General features: G+C 50.4%; 1 protein-coding gene across 1 annotated transcript in view; it reads right to left on the reverse strand.

The window, feature by feature from the left end:
* Nucleotides 1-1,448: 1,448 nt before the first annotated feature.
* Nucleotides 1,449-21,779, reverse strand: part of LOC133532620 (zinc finger protein ZPR1) — a 49,291-nt gene continuing 28,960 nt past the window's right edge. Inside the window, exons 8-11 of the mRNA XM_061871370.1 lie at nucleotides 9,547-9,636; nucleotides 6,963-7,936; nucleotides 3,544-3,662; nucleotides 1,449-1,577 (exon numbers count right to left, since the gene is read on the reverse strand). Of these exons, the coding sequence (XP_061727354.1) occupies nucleotides 7,742-7,936; nucleotides 9,547-9,636 (285 nt within the window). The 3' untranslated portion in view covers nucleotides 1,449-1,577; nucleotides 3,544-3,662; nucleotides 6,963-7,741. The remainder of the gene's footprint in view (nucleotides 1,578-3,543; nucleotides 3,663-6,962; nucleotides 7,937-9,546; nucleotides 9,637-21,779) is intronic.

Below are 21,779 nucleotides of genomic sequence, written 5' to 3' on the forward strand. Positions count from 1 at the left end.
AGTACATTGTGCAACGAGGGGGGTAAGTGAAATTTTGGACACGAGGGTGATTATTATGAATTAAAGAAACGTTTGCAATATTCTTACCCCCGGAGTTACACACAATGTTTTTCAACACTTGCGAAGAAAAAACTAAAATTTAAACGAAATAATTCTTAAATACGGTGACATATCAAACACTCGTCCGCCATTTTGTAATTTTTTGACAGATTAGCATCGAGGGCACAGACCTATCCGGCATTCAGCCACGATTAATAATTATGTAAAAATATTTTAAACGGCTGTTATATTAATCGAATTATTTAATTTTAAATATAAACAAAAATATTAAATTGTAAATGTCAGTATTTTAATAGTAAAACTCATTTATGCGACTTGGTTTGTATGAAAAAGTGACATAATAAAAAAATAAAAAAAAACTCCCTAGGGAGTTATAGCTTTTTTTTCACCTTAACCTATATAAAGGAATAAAACTGTATTTAAAGATAATTCGATGGAAAAAATAATCTATTAGATGGCCCCTTTTTTTGATATTTAACAAATATAAGACATATCAGTGAAAGAATAAGGATCAAAGTCAAACGGTGTTCTAAAAGTTCTAATCATGTGTCGAAAGGTGGCAGTAAATCCTTTTGTCCGGGTCTGCCTAAAACGTAGTTTGACTAATTCGCGTTATGCCTAGATCAAACGAGAAATAGTCGCGCTAAGACTTAGGCCTAATGAGTTTTGTCCAAATGCGAATCTGGCACAGTGAGACTTATACTTATGTATTACATTTTTATCCAAAAGCTCCTATAATAGATTTTTTCTAATCGTTTATTTTCCTAAAACATTCCCTCTTAAACGTAACTAGACGGAGCTTCGCAAGCGGGGCTCCTATTTTTGGGTAGTTTCTTCTGCCCTTAGGGCATCTGAAGCTACCTAACGAACCTAACCTACCTATTGACTAATTGTGACTATCCTGAAAACATTACACTTTGGGGGAAAAAACGACTACGAATTTCACTACGCGGAACAAATGCGTTTAGGGCGTAGATCGAGCTACTCACTGGTAATTAGGCGTATCGCGAAATGGACAAACAGCTACTTAGGCTTACTGCGTTTGGGACATATTGCGAAATAGGTAATATAAGTAATAGATCAATAGCGATTTAGACGAATAGCGAATTTCAAATGAAGTTTTGTCATAATGCGAATTAGTCAGACTACGTTTTAGGCAGACCCGGACAAAAGGCAGTAAATTTACTGTCGCTATATAATTTTCTTTGACAATCCACCTCTATTTCAAATTCTTTGGTAGAAATTAAATGCCTAGTACTGGCGATATATTGGAGGGAGCTAAATCGAGCGCTCGAAATTCCAAAATCGGCCCCCTAGTCGGAATGCTATTGGGCTAACTGCTCGTAGACGTCACGGTCAAAGAGTAACATGACAAGAAATAAAAAATCGACACTGCAATAGACGTTTTATTGATATACAAATGGTCTAGCTGTCCTCGTATCCCTCCGTCTTCATGTCATTGAGGCCGAGTTCCTCGTTCTGCTCGTGCGACCGCTCGTAGTGGACGATCTTGAGGCCTACAGGCAAAACGACGGGTTTTAACAAAAAAACATTTTGAAACTAGTAACTTTCTGTCCGCGAGGTCGTCAGCGTGGGATGATGATAAATATTAAAAAACGGCCAAGTGCTCTTCTCTTATTTTAGAAGTTACAGGGGGGGGGGGGGGGGGGCACAATTTACCACTTTGGTAGTGTATCTCGCGCAAACTATTCAGTTTAGAAAAAAATATATATTAGAAACCTCAATGTAATTTTTGAAGACCTACCCATGGATACCCCACACGTATGGGTTTGATGAAAAAAAGTTTCAGTTCTAAGTATGGGGAACCCCCAAAATGTATTGTTTTTTTTTTCTATTTTTGTATGAAAATCTTAATGAGATTGACAGAATACATCTACTTCAACAGTATAGTTATTATAGTTTCGGAAAAAAGTGGCTGTGACATACGGACGGACAGACAGACAGACAGACATGACGAATCCAAATTTCATCTAAATCAGTTCAGCAGATTAAACGTGAAGAGATAATATGTCGTATTAACAGACAGACAGAGTTACTTATGGATTTATTTACTAGTTTCTACCCGCGATTTTTCATAAAAACTATCCTATGACATTCAACTATCTGCATGCATACCAATTTTGTTCAAATTGGTTTAGTCGTTTAAGCGCGAAAAAGTAACAGACAGATAGAGTTAATTAATTTAGTATTTATAATACTAGTGACCGTGAGCTGTAGACCTTGCGATAAGCTTAAAAATACTTAGTTCGTTGAATCGGTAACACAGTGAACTCACAATGGTCTTAAGCACCATGGACCGTATTGGTGCTTAAGTCGTTTATGACAATTTCCGCATTTTACTGAATTTTTTCGATATGATGTTGAACAGTAATATGAACTACATTATTCGGGTTGGTTGTCGTCCGAGAGGCTCTGCACGTAGGAGTTGCCTGCGGGGTCATCCAGTATGACGGTCACCGGACGCTTGCAGTCCAGCACCTCCTCCATCCTCGCTATGATGTTGAATAGTAATATGAACTACCTTTGTGGGGTTGGTAGTCGTCCGAGAGGCTCTGCACGTAGGAGCTGCCCGCGGGGTCATACTGATGGTCACCGGACGTCTGCACTCCAGCACCCATCCTCGCTATAATGTTGAACAGTAATACGATGTACTTTTGTAGGGTTGGTTGTCGTCCGAGAGGCTCTGCACGTAGGAGTCACCCGCAGGGTCGTCCAGTATGATGGTCACCGGACGCCTGCACTTCAGCACCCATCCTCGCTATGATGTTGAACAATATTATTAACTACCTTCGTGGGGTTGGTAGTCGTTCGACAGGCTCTGCACGTAGGAGTCGCCCGCAGGGTCGTCCAGTGTGATGGTCACCGGACGCCTGCACTCCAGCACCCATCCTCGCTATGATGTTGAACAGTATTATTAACTACCTTCGTGGGGTTGGTAGTCGTTCGACAGGCTCTGCACGTAGGAGTCGCCCGCAGGGTCGTCCAGTGTGATGGTCACCGGACGCCTGCACTCCAGCACCCATCCTCGCTATGATGTTGAACAGTATTATTAACTACCTTCGTGGGGTTGGTAGTCGTTCGACAGGCTCTGCACGTAGGAGTCGCCCGCAGGGTCGTCCAGTATGATGGTCACCGGACGCCTGCACTCCAGCACCCATCCTCGCTATGATGTTGAACAGTATTATTAACTACCTTCGTGGGGTTGGTAGTCGTTCGACAGGCTCTGCACGTAGGAGTTGCCTGCAGGGTCGTTCAGTATGATGGTCACCGGACGCCTGCACTCCAGGACCCATCCTGGCTATAATGTTGAACAGTAATATGATGTACCTTTGTAGGGTTGGTTGTCGTCCGAGAGGCTCTGCACGTAGGAGTCGCCCGCAGGGTCGTCCAGTATGATGGTCACCGGACGCCTGCACTTCAGCACCCATCCTCGCTATGATGTTGAACAGTATTATTAACTACCTTCATCGGGCTGGCCGTCGTCCGAGAGGCTCTGCACGTAGGAATTGCCTGCAGGGTCGTCCAATATGATGGTCACCGGACGTTTGCACTCGAGAACCTCCTCCATCCTCGCTATGAAGCTGTTGAACAATTATAAAAATATAAAAAAGTTTAAATAAATATATGAAAACTGCTACTCATGGTACTTCAAAACAAAATAAATTATACATCATTTCAAATCTTATTTCCTAATTCCTACACTTGGTATAGAATCCAACTAATGCCAATTTGTCTTGTGTGATGGTATGATTTTTTCCTTATTAGCAATAAAGACATTGAATTGAATTATTAAAAGTGGTAGTCATTGCAAACTACATATATACTCAATGGTCTGATCGCGTTTAAACCAGTGCTGTGTATGCATGTATGCACCGTTCAATGGCGTGCGTGTTGCTGCCGCACACATAGTCAGTGTGGAACGAGCTATCCTTCGAGACGCGTGTGTTTAAGAGGCCTTATTCCTACAGACGAGCGTATTTTGTAAAATGCTTCCTTTTTCATTCAAGATTACGACGTAACTATTAGTATTAATTCAAAAACTGATAACGTACTTAAATAATCGTTTCCTAAACTAGGGGCTCCAACAGTTAAAATTTTCATTTTCTCTTTTAAACCTCTTTTTTAATGAGGTTTTTTGGGAGTCTTTTCCAAATTTTGCAGTGAGATGTGGCGTTTCGGTTCTCAATTTTGCTATAAACAAGAATCATTTGGTACATGAATGACTACAATTTGATTCAACATATCTCGTACGAGGGGCTGGAATGATTAACAATCGAAGATTCATTTGAAAAAACTGATAAAATACCTTCCGAGTTTTCTTCATTTTTTTGGCAAAAACAGGGTTTTATTATATTTTATTTCCGCAAATTGTACGCATATTTTGCTTTAAAAATAATATTATAGCAAACTGTAACTTTATGTTAACCTATAAAAAAAAAATCGTAACTATGGGACCTACATTGCCGTAAATTTATATTTTTTTTAAACACGTATAAATCACGCAGCAGCGACGCCCCGCTCTCAGTCCGCGCGGAGCGCGCTTAGAGGACGGACCTGTGCTCGATTGTCAGGCATTCGTTGCGATCGTAATCAGCTACGGAGTTCCGAGAAGTGCTATATACTGCGATTAGAAAATCTTAATAAAAGTTCATTTTTTACAGTATGCCTAACAGACTCGCTTATTGATGGATTTTCAGTGTTACTTTTTTTTTAATACTAAGTCGGTGGCAAACAAGCATACGGCCCGCATATGTACGCCTGCAACTCCAGAGGAGTTACATGCGCGTTGCCGACCCTAACCCCCTCCCGCCCCTCGTTGAGCTCTGGCAACCTTACTCACCGGCAGGAACACAACACTATGAGTAAGGTCTAGTGTTATTTGGCTGCGATTTTCTGAAAAACGCATTTTCACTTGAAATTACGTTAGGGTTTGCATTATTATTTTTGACCCGGATGAAGTCCAAGTTCTCATGATGGAGTCAGGAGTTGGTCACCAGAATTCCTAATCTACTAATTATAATCCCATCGTGTTTGGGCTCAAAAGATTTGCCCTGACGAACACCATCGATCTAGATGAGGTCCAGGGTCTCATGATGGAGTCAGGAGTTGGTCACTAGAACTCCTAATCTACTCATTATAATTCCATCGTGTTTGGGCTCAACAGAGTTGCCCTGACGAGCACCTTCAATCTAGATGAGGTCCAGGGTCTCATGATGGAGTCAGGAGCTGGTCACCAGAACTCCTAATCTACTCATCATAACTCCATCGTGTTTGTGGAACGTGGAAACACTATCTGTCTCTCTATCGCACTAATATGCGCAATCGATTGGCTTCTTGACTAGGTATCATGGGTGCGTAGCCAACATGCCAATCGTTTACGATACGACAACGAAACACTACTCTCTCTCTATCGCACTAATATACGCAAGGATTGGTATTTTGGCTAGGCACTAAGCAAGTGTGTGGCCAACATGCCAATCGTTTACGATACGACAACGAAACACTATCTGTCTCTCTATCGCACTAATATACTTTATTTATACCTGCAGTCATTTACTAACTTCTTCATTTTCCATTGGTGTGAAAGAGACAGAATAAAGAGCAAGGGTTATAGTACACTCTGTAGTCTGTACACTTAGTAGTAGTGTACATAAAAAAAAAACTACTGTGCATATACAATAAAATAAAGAGTGCCCATATGATATCATATGACACTAAAATTAATGTTGCTTGAAATTATATTGAAAACTATCAAGATTATTCTAGTCTGCATTGAAACGCGCGTCGCGTTGCCGGCGCTCGCGTACCGAGCGCCAACGCCATCTATCGAGCGTTATTTCGTGAAATCGGAGAACGCTCCAAGGATTAAGGGCTCTTAAAACGGCGTACACAGAGTACACAGTAACGCGACGGTCGTGTGTACACCTGTCACTCCCCCCCTCACAGTACCTGTCCATCCCGCCGGGGCGCAGGCCCGGGGCGTCACCCGTGGCGCCCGGCGCGTCGGCGAGCTGCTGCAGCGTGGCGCGCAGCAGCCCCTCGGTCGTCGTGTGTACACCTGTCACTCCCCCCCTCACAGTACCTGTCCATCCCGCCGGGGCGCAGGCCCGGGGCGTCGCCCGTGGCGCCCGGCGCGTCGGCGAGCTGCTGCAGCGTGGCGCGCAGCAGCCCCTCGGTCGTCGTGTGTACACCTGTCACTCCCCCCCTCACAGTACCTGTCCATCCCGCCGGGGCGCAGGCCCGGGGCGTCGCCCGTGGCGCCCGGCGCGTCGGCGAGCTGCTGCAGCGTGGCGCGCAGCAGCCCCTCGGCCGTCGTGTGTACACCTGTCACTCCCCCCCTCACAGTACCTGTCCATCCCGCCGGGGCGCAGGCCCGGGGCGTCGCCCGTGGCGCCCGGCGCGTCGGCGAGCTGCTGCAGCGTGGCGCGCAGCAGCCCCTCGGCCGTCGTGTGTACACCTGTCACTCCCCCCCTCACAGTACCTGTCCATCCCGCCGGGGCGCAGGCCCGGGGCGTCGCCCGTGGCGCCCGGCGCGTCGGCGAGCTGCTGCAGCGTGGCGCGCAGCAGCCCCTCGGCCGTCGTGTGTACATCTGTCACTCCCCCCCTCACAGTACCTGTCCATCCCGCCGGGGCGCAGGCCCGGGGCGTCGCCCGTGGCGCCCGGCGCGTCGGCGAGCTGCTGCAGCGTGGCGCGCAGCAGCCCCTCGGCCGTCGTGTGTACACCTGTCACTCCCCCCCTCACAGTACCTGTCCATCCCGCCGGGGCGCAGGCCCGGGGCGTCGCCCGTGGCGCCCGGCGCGTCGGCGAGCTGCTGCAGCGTGGCGCGCAGCAGCCCCTCGGTCGTCGTGTGTTCACCTGTCACTCCTCCCCCTCACAGTACCAGTCCATCCCGCCGGGGCGCAGGCCCGGGGCGTCGCCCGTGGCGCCCGGCGCGTCGGCGAGCTGCTGCAGCGTGGCGCGCAGCAGCCCCTCGGTCGTCGTGTGTACACCTGTCACTCCTCCCCCTCACAGTACCAGTCCATCCCGCCGGGGCGCAGGCCCGGGGCGTCGCCCGTGGCGCCCGGCGCGTCGGCGAGCTGCTGCAGCGTGGCGCGCAGCAGCCCCTCGGTCGTCGTGTGTACACCTGTCACTCCTCCCCCTCACAGTACCAGTCCATCCCGCCGGGGCGCAGGCCCGGGGCGTCGCCCGTGGCGCCCGGCGCGTCGGCGAGCTGCTGCAGCGTGGCGCGCAGCAGCCCCTCGGCCGTCGTGTGTACACCTGTCACTCCCCCCCTCACAGTACCTGTCCATCCCGCCGGGGCGCAGGCCCGGGGCGTCGCCCGTGGCGCCCGGCGCGTCGGCGAGCTGCTGCAGCGTGGCGCGCAGCAGCCCCTCGGCCGTCGTGTGTACACCTGTCACTCCCCCCCTCACAGTACCTGTCCATCCCGCCGGGGCGCAGGCCCGGGGCGTCGCCCGTGGCGCCCGGCGCGTCGGCGAGCTGCTGCAGCGTGGCGCGCAGCAGCCCCTCGGCCGTCGTGTGTACACCTGTCACTCCCCCCCTCACAGTACCTGTCCATCCCGCCGGGGCGCAGGCCCGGGGCGTCGCCCGTGGCGCCCGGCGCGTCGGCGAGCTGCTGCAGCGTGGCGCGCAGCAGCCCCTCGGTCGTCGTGTGTACACCTGTCACTCCTCCCCCTCACAGTACCAGTCCATCCCGCCGGGGCGCAGGCCCGGGGCGTCGCCCGTGGCGCCCGGCGCGTCGGCGAGCTGCTGCAGCGTGGCGCGCAGCAGCCCCTCGGTCGTCGTGAAGCGCCCGCCCAGTGCACGCCCGCCAACTTCCAGGTCGAGCTCCGGTATCTCCATATTACATGTTTCTGACTAGAAAATATGTTTGGTTTTTTTTTGAAACGAACAAACAGAGGCCTCCTGATAATATTGTTCGATTGGAATGAAAAAAAAAACGATTGATTTCGTTATTATATGTTTAGGATAAAAAGAAACAGCGGGCCGGAAGCCGAAGGATGATATGAGTTTATCAAGACACTTTTACTATTGGGTCGTGTTTAAGCTCAACTTCCCCGCTAGTGCACCTCTCATGTGACGCTGCGGGCCTCCGGCCTTACGCTGAGCTCGGCCTTTGGCCTTCGCAAGCCTCGATGGTTGTCAACAGATTTAACTTGTTAGATTGCTTGGAAGTACTGCACTCCCGCAGCTCGGCCTTTGGCCTCGCTTTTAATTACTGGGATTCACGCGCTTGGGACTCGGATTAAATTAGTTTAAACTTTTTAAACTGACCGATTAACACTTGAGATTATCTTGTAAATAATGGAATTGTTCTCTAGTGTTTAATCTTCTTCTCTTGTTCACAAGGATGAAATTGTAATAGCTCTATTTCCCTGCATTTATATTTATGAAGTAGCATTGCATTATTCGTCAAGAATAATCCTGATCGATTTCAACGTCATAATGTAGTATGTAACGATCTCAGACCACGTGATAATGATAAGATAGTAAGCCAAACTGCCAATACTGCTCTAAAGAAAAGTTTATTTGGTCTAGCGCCTAAAATATATAAAAAGATACCATTAGACATTAGGAATTGTAATATTGACATGTTTAAGAAAAGGATGCGAGAATTGTTATTGGAAATAGCTATTATAATATTAATGACTTCTTGAATGATGATAGTTTTTTAAGGATTTAGTGTAATTATTTAATTTATAATTTTTTTTTTATACCACGACGGTGGCAAGCAAGCATACGGCCCGCCTGATGGTAAGCAGTCACCGTAGCCTATGGACGCCTGCAACTCCAATTTGTACGCCGAGAGGCAAACCATGACGGACATTATTGTAAATATAAGATCACTACGTGTATGTACACTCACTCATGTTTTACAAATAAATTATCTCTTATATTATCTCTCTTAGCTCTCAAATGCTAAACGGCCACCTTAAGTTACACTATACCTCGGAACTCTATGATTACTAAATCGATTATTTGACAGACTGAGAGGGCATTCTCTGAAGCTGACACGGACGCAGATTAGTAGCAACCCAAGACGACACTTCCTGTCTAGCCGCGGAGTACTCTCCCTCAATGAACTCTGGTAAGAACAGACCGCGAACATTTTATAAATAGAAAAAACAGTATCAGCTATAAGGTGTCATCGATTAATTACGTCACGCAAAATTTCGAATTTTTGAATTTCTAGCAGTGGTTCATGTGAATTATCAAAACTGATTCATCCGTTTCATTGTAGGTAGTACAAGTGTGATTTTAAGAAACGACCGAAGTGTGTTTAAAAAAAATAAGTTTTGAAAAATAAATCACGGCAAATATGTAACAATTAAAAATAATATACGATCATTACATTATTTTGATTTCATAAGTATTAGTTACTGATTTTTAAAAAGGGTTTTTCAATAAAAAGATATTTATAAATAAATAAAATAGAAAAAATAAAAAAATGATAACGACGGCAGTACCTTAAGAACGTCTCTAGAAAAGTCATCCTTGCTGGCCACTCGCACCTCGAACTTCACTCCTTTGTCTTCCACTCCACCCCCAGATTTCACCTGCCAATAGATGTTCACAAATATCACCATCTACCCGATTACCACCTATTATAAATAAATAAATATTTTGGGGACAAATCCGACACCGACATAATAAATATATTAACCCCTTTCCAGGCATAGTATGATTTCAACTGTGATGGCGCGCGCAGCCACGCATCACAATACCACGCCACCGCCGCGTGATCTGTCCCGAGCTACCCATCGCGCCGCATGCCGGCCGCCGAGCGACTGAGAGTCGCTGCCCCCGCCCGCGCCCCGCGAGCCGCGCACTATAAAAGCCAGCGCGGTCGCCTAGATAGCAGGCAGTCGCTCTCACCGCCTTCTGCTGTGAGGACCGCTGCTCTCCCGGTACGAGCCGGCGTGTTTTCAGACGCGTTATGGCTCCCGGTCCCTAGCCACCCTACCCTTCCTGAATCCCGTAGGCCAGTTGAGCCGGCGTGTTTACAGACGCGTTAAGGCACCTGGAGTACGTACCCCTCCTGACCCCGTAGCCCAGTCGAGCCGGCGCGTTTTCAGACGCGTGAAGGCACCTGGAGTACGTACCCCTTCCCGATTCCTTATCCCGGTTGTGCCGGCGTGTTTACAGACGCGTGAGGGCACCCGGGGTATCCACCCCTATACTATCTCGCTCCCGTCGAAACCACCCCTTCTCTCTTAGGGGATACCGATCCCAAAACTCGCGAGTAGCTTAGGGTCCGCGCCGTCCCGTAATCCTGTTGCTATAAGTTAGAATCATCCCCCCGCGTCGTACCTAGCCTAGGACATCTAGAATTAAGAAACCTTTATTTTATAATAAACCGGCATAAAAGCCCGCCGATTTGCGTTACAGTATTACCTTTGGTTTCTTTGTCTCACCCTGCACCCTCTCTCTCCTCTGAGCTAATTAGGAAACCCTTGCTCCCGTCTGGAACAAGGGAGTTGTATGAGGCCACGCCCGCCCCGGCGAACGTGACCCCATCACATCTGGCGCCCAACGAAATAACTCACGTAGGAGTCCATACGGTATCCTGGAAGGAACCGGTGCTCGAGAGAGGTCAGAAATAAATAAATAAATAAATACTTGACATATACCGTACCGGGTATATATACAGTACAGCCGATATCCATAGCATCACCGCACCGATTTGGGGGGACTGTCGCATCCCGCCCACCCGTACAGCACATCTAGCCCGCACAGAGGTACAACAGGAGTCCCGACGCTCCATCCAGGTAAATTCAACTCTCGCACTAATAACCCTTCTCCGTACAACCACTACTTACCGGTAGGTATTACAAATGCCTACAAGTTGGATATACCGACTGAAGAAACCCGAATTGATACAAGAAGCCACGAAACGTGACATCCCGACCGAAGACTTAACCGTAGAGGAGATACGTAAGGGCTTGGTGGAGGTCCTCAAGGAAGAAGAAGCCGGAAAAATGGCAGAAAACAACGCTAAGGTAATCACAAAGTTAATAAAAGAATGGAACCTCTCGTTTAAAACTACAGACAACGCCATCGAGTTCATCGAAAGGTTGGAAGAGCTAATCAACGCCAGCACGGTCGGAAAAGAGGACATACTTCCTGCACTACCACGTATTCTGCAGGGCAGAGCGCTCCTGTGGTACAGAAATAACGCCGAAACATGGACTAATTGGGACGAATTCCTAAAGGTATTTAAATTATACTACTTTCCGACCAACTACGGAGAGGACTTAATAGCCAAGATTGTGGCCAGAAAGCAAAGGATTCAAGAGAAATTCACCGACTACGTTACAGACATTCAAACACTGATGCGCAGGTACGGAAATCTCGACGAAGCAGAGAAATTGCACCGCATACACGAGAATATGCTACGTAGCTACAAGCTATACATAAAAAAGCAGGATTACAGTACCTTACCAGAACTGTTAAAGTTAGGAACTGAATATGAAAATATAAGGACACCCACGTACGGTGCGACAACATCATCAGGTGCATGGCGATACACTAGCGACTACGGCAAATGGAGAGACCACAACCAAGCAAACAGCGAACAAACTACCCAAGGTAGGGACGACAGACGCAGCAACAACCAGAAACCGAAACCAGAACACAGAGAGAGTACGAGCCAAACAGTACATCCAAGGTACGACCCCAAGACGAGTTGCTGGTCCTGTGGGAAACCGGGACATAACGCAGACGCCTGCAGAGGCAGACGCCAAGTATTTTGTAGCCAGTGCGGAAAGCTGGGGGTGTTGAGCAGAGCCTGCTGCAGGAAAACAACCTGGAAAGGCCAGGAAAAGCTAGGAGCATCCGACAGCCCACAAACGAGCGACAACCGCATATACACCGATTTGCACATAATGGGAAGAAAATACCAAGGCATTATAGACACAGGCTCCACCAACTCGTACATCAATCAACAGGTATACGACGAATGCAAGAGCTCCGCATACCAGACTAAAGTAAGAACAAGAGAAATAATACTAGCAAATGGAATCAGGACGCAAGCACACGACAACCTGTTGGTCGATATATTAATCAAGGAGATAACGATCAGACACTGGCTGAGAGTATTACCGTCAGCCACGGACATTATAATAGGAATGGATATCCTGAAACGACTTGGAGTGTCCATAAAATGGCCAGGAAAGAGCCAAGACCAAGAGGATCCCGATGACAAAAATAAACAGAAAGAAAACCAGGAAAACGGAGAAGACAAGCAAAATGTAGACAATGTAGAAGAAAACAAGAGCACACCAGAACCGCAACAGCAAGACCCGAATTACACAACCACCGAACCCAGTCAACAGCAAGCAACCGCACCGCTCACACAGGTACAACACGCACAATTACAAGAGCTACTACGACACCAGTTCCAACTTTGCGACGAGAGTCCGAAAGGTAATACCTGGGTACAACACAGAATAAAACTGAAACACACAGAACCCGTAAAACAAAGATACTATCCACGAAACCCGAAGCAACAAGAAATAATAGACAAACACGTAAGTGATATGCTTCAACAGGGCGTGATTGAGAGGTCACACAGCCCATATAGTTCCCCCGTGGTACTGGTGAAAAAGCCATCAGGTCAATACCGATTCTGCGTAGATTACCGTAGAATAAACCAAATATCCGAAAAAGATGCATACCCACTACCACAAATAGACGACACACTAGAGAAGCTAAGACAAGCGCAATATTTTTCAAAATTTGACCTTAAAGACGGGTATTGGAACGTACCACTAGAGGAGAAAAGCAGAGAAGCCACAGCATTCACAGTCCCCGGCAGGGGCCTATTTCAATTTACCGTCATGCCGTTCGGCCTCCACTCAAGCGGGGCCACGTTTCAGCGGTTACTAGATAGAGTTATCGGCCCAGAATTAGAGCCTCACGCATACGTATATTTAGACGACATAATAGTATGCAGCCCAACATTCGACGATCACATGACACACCTAGAAGAAGTATTTAGGAGAATACGAGAAGCAGGCCTACGCATTAATAAAGATAAATGTGAGTTCGCGAAATCAGAAGTAGAGTATTTAGGACACACGGTAACGAGCCAAGGGATCAAGATGAACCAAGAAAAAATACGAGCAATCACTAATCTAAAGACACCAGAAACCATAAAAGAAACCAGAACATTCATAGGAATGACGTCGTGGTACCGTAAGTTCATCCCAAATTACGCAGAAATAACAGCACCATTAGTAAAACTATTCAAGAAAGACCAAAAGTTCGAATGGAAACAACCACAGGAAGATGCGTTCCAGAAACTAAAGGAAATCCTAACCACAGATCCGATATTAACGAGAGCAGACTTCTCGAAGCGCTTCCGGCTCGAGACTGACGCGAGTGACATAGGCCTCGGATCGGTCTTACTTCAAGACCACGACGGAACCCCCAGGGTAATAATGTACGCCAGCAGGAAGCTGACACCACCAGAAACCAGGTACTCAACAGCGGAGAAAGAGTGCCTAGCAATCCTATGGAGTATAAGGAAAATGAAAGCATTTTTAGAGGGATACCAATTCACCGTAGTAACAGACCACCAAGCACTACGCTGGCTGAACAGCGTAAAGGACCCCACAGGCCGGCTGGCCAGGTGGGCATTAGAATTACAGCAATACGACTTTGACATCGTGTATCGAAGCGGAACGCAAAACCAGATAGCGGACGGCCTATCCAGAAACCCAGTAAACGCGGCAAAAGAAAACGAATGGTACCAAGAAAAATGGGATAGTCTCACCAGGGACCCGGACGCAACACAGCACTATCGGATGCAAGAGGGGAGAATGTACACAAAAATAAAGAGCTCGCAGGTCGAGAGAGGAACAGACACCGAAACAGAGTGGAAATTATGTGTGCCGGAGCAGGACAGACAACATATAATACAACAAAACCACGACATACCGAGCGCCGGCCACCTAGGAATCGAGAAAACAGTAAAACGAATTGCACAAAGGTACTATTGGCCGCAAATGCAACAGGATGTAAAGGAACACATAAAGAAATGCGACGCGTGCCAAAAACACAAGCCGTCACAACAGAGGCAGCCAGGGCGAATGTACATAAATAATGCCGAGGCCCCATGGGAAACAGTCACGTCCGACCTAATTGGGCCATTACCGAGATCAACGAAAGGGTACCAATGGATAATAGTGTTCCACGACAAATTCACAAAATGGTCAGAAATAGCACCGCTACGGAACGCCACAGCCCCGAGCATATCACAAGCATTTGAACAATTAGTAGCACTGCGGCACGGAGCGCCACGACGATTAGTAACAGACAACGGTAGACAGTACATATCAACAATTTTCAGACAGACGCTTCAAAAATATGGAACACAGCACCAACTGACCCCACCGTACGCGCCGCACTGTAATCCGACAGAGAGAGTAAATAAAACGCTCGGAACTATGATAGCAACTTTCGTCGACAACAATCACAGAACATGGGACAAGTACATAGCAGAGTTCAACTTCGCCTTAAATACGTCCACACAACAATCAACAAAATATACCCCAGCATTTTTAATGTACGGGAGGGAACTACGGAACCCTAACGACCAAAACGTGTTCCCAACACCGCAAGTAACAGGATTCGCGAAGTTACAGGAAATATACAACATAGTAAGGAGAAATCAGGAACGAGCGTCAACAATACAAAAGGGGTATTATGACAGAAATAAACGGCAGTGGGCCCCACAAATTAACGACCTAGTCCTAAAAAGAAATTACACTTTATCTAAAGCAGAACACGGCTACACCGCGAAGTTAGCACCAAAATACGTCGGACCGTACATAGTATTAGAAAAAAAATCCCCAGTGATATATCTATTGCAAGACAACACGAGAAGAAGAAAGGTCGTAACAGCCCACATAAAAGATATCAGACCGTACCATTACTGAACTAAACCAAAAAAAAAAAGAAATCCACGGGAGAAATAATAACAATTAAATACACCGCGCGAACCAAGGAGCACGTATTCAAGCGAAAACATACCTTACGCAACCCACACAGAGTCCAGCGACAAAATGCAGCCGGAAAAAGAAATTTCAACAAAAAAAAAAAAACAAACCACGCAGCGCGGACAAAAACCAAATTCAGGAATAGAACATGGGACCCTTAAACGTCAAATTAGAAAAAGAAAAATAGATATAGGTTAAAGAGAAAAAAAAAAACAGAAATAAATAAATATTACGCACACCACCAGAACTACAGGTAAACAACAAGGCGAGTGCGTATAATAATGGACCTTACGCGCTACAACATAAGGCGCAAATCAGGAGGCGGAAGTGATGCCAGCCAAACCAAGTAAGTTACAGAAACAGGGATACCCGCACATTAACACAAAAAAAAAAAAAACTATAAAAACCGGGCGACCTACGTCACAACAGTTACATCAGTAAACATGGACCCGTGTGTAAGACGCCCCACGCACCCAAAACAGATCCCAAACGGAAGGAAGCGGAGCGGAGACCATCCAATACCACCCAACCCCAAGGCCACAGTAAACGCGGGGTCAATGTTCCTAGGGCCAGGGACCACGAGAGGAAATTGGGCCATAGGAAGGCCCAAAACAGTCAACCCACGCGCTCAAATGGAAATAAATAGCGTAACAATGTTTCCAGCGCACCCACCGACACTGACACGAGCAGAGCACGTGTCCCCCAACCCGCCACAGGGCACGGCCTCTACACCGATCGTACAACCAAACCAAGAGAAGGCCGCGGGAACAAACAGCACCACAGGAGACGTGTTGGCGATATTGGCCGACACCGACGAATATGTAGCGTTCATTACAAATAACAGCACACTGCCAATATCGCCAACCCCCCTGGCACCAGCACCACCCTCGATACAGGAAACGGAGGGTGGAAAGAGGAAGAAAAGGACACGGAGGGCAGGCAAAAAGCGCAACGGAGGCCAACGCCACGGCCTCATGCGTATGCCACGCACACGCCAGGCACACCCACCCAACCGACGTCACCGCGAAGAAAATAATCAGGAAGTAGCCAATAGTGACATCAGTGATGTGATAAACAAAAAAAAAAGATAAATAGACACTAAAAAATAAAATAAAAATAAAAAACTAATACACAATAAACATATATGTATTAAGGTGCAGTGACAGTTAATACAATAGAGTAGAAAAAAAATATACATATATAAATATATAAAAAAAAAAAAAATATAAAAAAAAAAAAAAAAAAAAAAAAAAAAAAAAAAAAAAAAAAAAAAAAAAAAAAATTAGATCTCGTTTTCAATAGGAAAGATAGGAGCGGCACTAATGAACGAAGTAGAATACTTCATTTAAACATGAATAAACAAGTGACATAGTGAGTAAATAAAAACAATATAAGCACATAGAAATAGTATATTACGTACCGGGTAAGTACATAACAGTGACGCGAATTAGTAGTAATAGGACAAGTAAACGACAATATAGTGGGAATAGGATTATAGTGTAAAAACAATATAGTTACAATAAATAACTTTAAAAAAAAAAAAAAAAAAAACAAACGACGCGGGTAAAACAGAGAACATAGGCTAACAATAAATGAAGATAAATAGACACATAATTAAGATAGCAAGTATAAACGAAACATATGCATACAAAATACCGGTGCGACATAAGATAAAATGCCTCAAATTAAATAAACATACAAAAAAAAAAAGGAATACGAATACTTAGGATAAATACAAAAATAATAGATAAATAGAATAGCATCCAATAAATATCAATAAAAACACAAAACAACAGTAAACGAGGAGAGGTAACATCTTCCAACCATCATGTTCTAATTCGGTGATTTTTCCCAACAGGTAAAAATCTCCAGACGGGTGACGGGACTGTGATGGCGCGCGCAGCCACGCATCACAATACCACGCCACCGCCGCGTGATCTGTCCCGAGCTACCCATCGCGCCGCATGCCGGCCGCCGAGCGACTGAGAGTCGCTGCCCCCGCCCGCGCCCCGCGAGCCGCGCACTATAAAAGCCAGCGCGGTCGCCTAGATAGCAGACTAGCCTAGACAGTCGTGCAGCCTGCTAATTACAGGTTCCTAAACTACCGGACTCGCCCGGATCGCATCTATCTACCGCACCATCCACCCAGCACCGTGGTGTCACCGCCGTGCCCGGCCTCCCACAAGCGGGTCCCACCGGGTCCGGCTTTGACTAACGGAGCGAAGTGGGTGACGCAGCCGCGATCGCGAGTGGCTGTACTCCGAAAAACCCCGCCTCCCGGAGCCCCAAACTCCGCCCCCCGCCCCCGCCGGTGCGTTAGCATAGGTGGGGGTAATTCGGAAAACGGCGTTTTTCTAACTACCCGCACACTGGGTATGTGTCCGCCCCACTACCTCTAGTGACATCTCGTCACCGCAAACATGCCATCGACTCCGCGGACCAGCGACCCCGCCGTCCGCAAGGCCACCCGGCCTCGGATCGCCGCGACTAGACGCCGCCCGGAGGACCTCACGGGGATGCAGCGCGCTATGGACATTTTGCGCGCCGTCGGCCAAGAGGCCATTCGAGCCCCCAAAACTCCGACATCGGAGGGAGCTGGCGAGTTCCAGTTCCTCCCCCAGACCCTTCACGCGCTGGAGCAGCTCCAGCCCCTGCAACGCCCCGCCCTGCAGGAGCCACAACCCGGCCCATCGAGGGCGCCCGCGTCGGCCTTTTTTAAGGCCGACGCCCCTCAGCCGACCTTCGCGAAAGCGGCCGCATCACCGCCGCCGCCCCCTCGCCGCACCCCCCTGAGTGCGCCGAAGCCCCAGAAACCACCAGCGCCTCAACCGGCCCTAGCCAGGACCAGTAAGGCGCCGTCGACCGCGACCGCAGCCGCCAGCCGCATCCAGCCCCGCGCCTCTCGCGCCGCGACCGCGCCTGCGCCCCGCGCGCCCACCGCGCCCACGCTTTCCGCGCCCGCGCCCGCCGCGCCTGCCGCGCCCACCGCGCCCGCCGCGCCCGCCGCGCCCGCCGCGCCCGCCGCGCCCGCCGCGCCCGCCGCGCCCGCCGCGCCCGCGCCCGCTGCGCCCGTTACTAGCGCAGCCACGCCCCGGAACGCCGCGACCAAGGCTGTGCCAACGCCACTGCCACGTGCCCCCGCTCCCTGCGCGCCCACACCCGCGCCCCCTGGCCCTCCCCAGGTACCCACGCCCGTGCGCGTCCTGTCGCCGTCGCGCTTCCCGCCGCCGACAAACCTCATGCCGCCATTCGCCGTAGCCAGCCCTGCTCAGAAGCGGCAGGGTGGCGCAACGCCGCCGCCGCACTCACTTCCCCGGCTCGACCTGTCCCCCATGGACACGGACCAGGCGCCGGCGAAGTCACCAACTCCGCCCGCCTCATCAACGGCCGGACCAGCGCCCCCCGCCGCCCCTACCGCGAAGGGGAAGCGATACCCACCCCTCATTGTGGAGGCGATGCCTGATTGGCCCATGCATTTCCGCGAGCTGCGGAAGTTGCTGGGCCACCAGGTCAACGCACGCCCCCTGGGGAAAGGCATTATCTTCACCCCGAGAGACGAAGATGAGTACCGGGCGATCCAGCAGTACCTTCAGACCACGGGGCTACACTGGTTCTGCTACGGCCTCCCAGCAGAACGCAGCCTCAAGATCGCCATCCGCGGCCTGCCGGCGAACACCGACCCGGCAGAAATAGAAGAAGACCTGAGGGAGAAGGGCTTCTTACCCGAATTCGTCCGTCAAATCCGCGCGCGCAGCGGCCGGCCTGGATGCATATTTCACGCCCAACTGCAGCGTACCGCGGACACGACGCCGGGGATCTACGCCCTCACCGAGCTCCTGGGTATGCCAGGAGTAAAGATCGAAGCCTGGCGAGGACGAAAGGGCCCCGCGCAGTGCCACAGGTGCCAGGGTTTTCGGCACTCGTCGGTGAACTGCCACCGCCCTCTCGCCTGCGTTCGTTGCGGCGAGCCTCACCCCGCAAACGAATGCCCACGCCCACGCGAGGAGCCAGCGACGTGCACCAACTGCAACGGTGCGCACCCCGCTAACAGCGCGCAGTGCCCGGTATACAAGCGGGAGGCGCGCAACAAGAAGGCCGGAGTCGCAGCGCGCACTGGTGCAGCACTGCCAACCACCTCGCAGCCAGCCGTTGACACGGGCAACGCCGCGAACTCCCTCATGGCGAACGCCAACGACGGGAGACGTCCGCCCACAAGAAGACGCAAACGCGGAGGGAAGAAGACCAAGACGGGTCCGGAACCTTCCTCTGCCCCGCAGCAGCAGCAACCCACGACCGTCCCGGCTACAGCGTTGCAGCCGCGACCCCCATCAGCCCCGTTCCCCACGACGGCCGCCCCTCTCCAGGGGAAGAAGGCGAAGCCAGGAGCGGGACCCAGCGATGGCCGAGCCGAGGCCATCACGATGCTCGTAGAGATCCTGCAGGAGCTCCTCGTTGCCATTCAGTCGGGACAGAGTCCTGTCCCGATTATCCTCAGAAGGCTGGCAGACCTCTATAGCGTTCGCTAGCCAACTGAGGATCCTACACTGGAATGCCGACGGGCTCTCTGCAGCCAAAGTCACCCTGCTGCGACATCTTCTGGCCGAGAAGAAGATCGACGTAGCCCTGATCTCGGAAACCCATCTTAAGGCAGGCGATCGCCTTAAAATACCAGGCTACGTCGCCTACAGAAAGGAGGAAACATCTTCACTCGGACGCGCCTATCGGGGACTGGCCGTCCTTGTGAAGCGTCAGGTCATCCACCAGCCGCTGCCAGTGCCGACAACTCTCCGATCGTCATACGCCCTAGGCGTGGAAATCTGCGTCGACCGCCACCCTCTGCGTGTGTTTGCGTTCTACAAGCCACCCAGCTCTCGCCTTGCAGTGGCTGATGTCCACGACCTGTTGGACTCGCCACTGCCCACGATTGTAGCCGGCGACTTCAACTGCAAACACACTGCATGGAACTCCGTGAAGACCTGCCCAGATGGGCAGCGACTCCTCGCCGATGCAGAAGCCCAAGGATACGAGGTGCTAGGACCAGAGGTCCCCACGCACTTCCCGTACACGGCAGCCCACATACCGGACGTCATCGACCTTATGGTAGTACGCGGCCTGACTTCCTGGCCCGCGCAGGACGTCCTGGATGACCATCTTCTTTCTGACCACCAGCCCGTCATGGCAACACTGGACTTGACGCCGACTCGGACGGCTCCGCCCTCGCCTCGCCGACGACAGGATTGGGATCGTTTTGCGACCTACATGAGCGAACACACTCCATCCTTCCCCGTGACTACAGCGGAGGAAGTCGACCGACTCGCTGAGGAGTTCGCCTCATGCGCCACTGCCGCCCTCACAGACTCTTCCGCCGAGACCGGCGCCAGTCAGTCGCGCCGTAAGCAAAGCATCCCCGCTTTTATCCTGACCCTCATCGAGAGGAAGAGGAAACTGCGTCGACAATTCCAGCGCACACGATGTCCCACCATGAAGTCCCAGCTGAACTCTCTCGCCGAGAAGATCTCGCAAAGCCTCGCGGCTTACACCGAGGACTCTTGGCTCGAGTACATCGAGTCAGCTGGTGAGGACTGGAACGACATCCATCGTCTGTGCCGCAGAGTAACAGGAAGACCAGCACCCATCCGCCCTCTTTTCGCCAGTGACGGTACCCCACGTTACCGCGCAGAAGATCGAGCGGAGATTTTCGCTGACCACCTGGAGACGCAGTTCAGACCGAATCCGTCCGACGACACCGAGCACGAAGCAGCTGTAAAGCAGCACCTGGCGGACTACTTCGCCACGTCCATAGCTCCAGACGAAGATCCCATCATCCTCACACCGGGCCAAGTCCAGAGGATGATAAGACGCACCCCGCTGAAGAAGGCACCCGGCCCCGACCGCATACCGAACGAGGCGCTGCGCCACCTGCCCCCGCGAGCCATCGCGACGTTGGCGCGGCTCTTCACCGGAGTCCTGCGGACCGGCCACTTCCCGCGCCCCTGGAAGCAGGGTCGCGTCATCATGATTCCCAAGCCCGGGAAGAATATTCTTCGTCCTGAGAGCTATCGACCCATCACGCTGCTGCCTACTATCTCGAAAGTTTTCTAGAAGCTGCTTCTGCCTCACCTGACGCCCCACATTCAGCCACGCGACGAACAGTTCGGCTTCCGCCCGGAACACTCGACGACGCTCCAGCTTGCCCGCGTGCTGCACCTCGCTGCAGCAGCTTACAACAAGAGGGAGCACACGGTCGCTGTTCTTCTGGACATGGAGAAGGCGTTCGATCGCGTATGGCACCCCGGCCTCCTCTACAAGCTGTCCACGTCTACTACTCCGCGTCGAGTAGTCAAGACTGTGGCCACCTTCCTGGAAGACCGCCGCTTCCACGTGGCGGTAGAAGACGCCGTATCATCCGACCGCACCATCCTTGCCGGAGTGCCCCAAGGGAGCTGCCTCTCGCCCGTGTGTTATGGGCGCTACACCGATGACATCCCGGTCAGCGAGGGCGTTACGCTCGCGCTATATGCCGACGACGCTGCCTACATCACGTCATCCATCCGCCTATCACACGCAGCGCACAAAGCCCAGTGCGCCCTAGAGGCTCTCCCTCCATGGCTGAAGAAGTGGAGACTATCAGTCAACGTGTCGAAGACCCAGGCGATTGCTATATCCCGTAAGGTGCTGATGCCGCCGCGTCTCACACT

Source organism: Cydia pomonella, chromosome 27 (assembly GCF_033807575.1).
Source record: "Cydia pomonella isolate Wapato2018A chromosome 27, ilCydPomo1, whole genome shotgun sequence".
Lineage (NCBI taxonomy): Eukaryota > Metazoa > Arthropoda > Insecta > Lepidoptera > Tortricidae > Cydia > Cydia pomonella.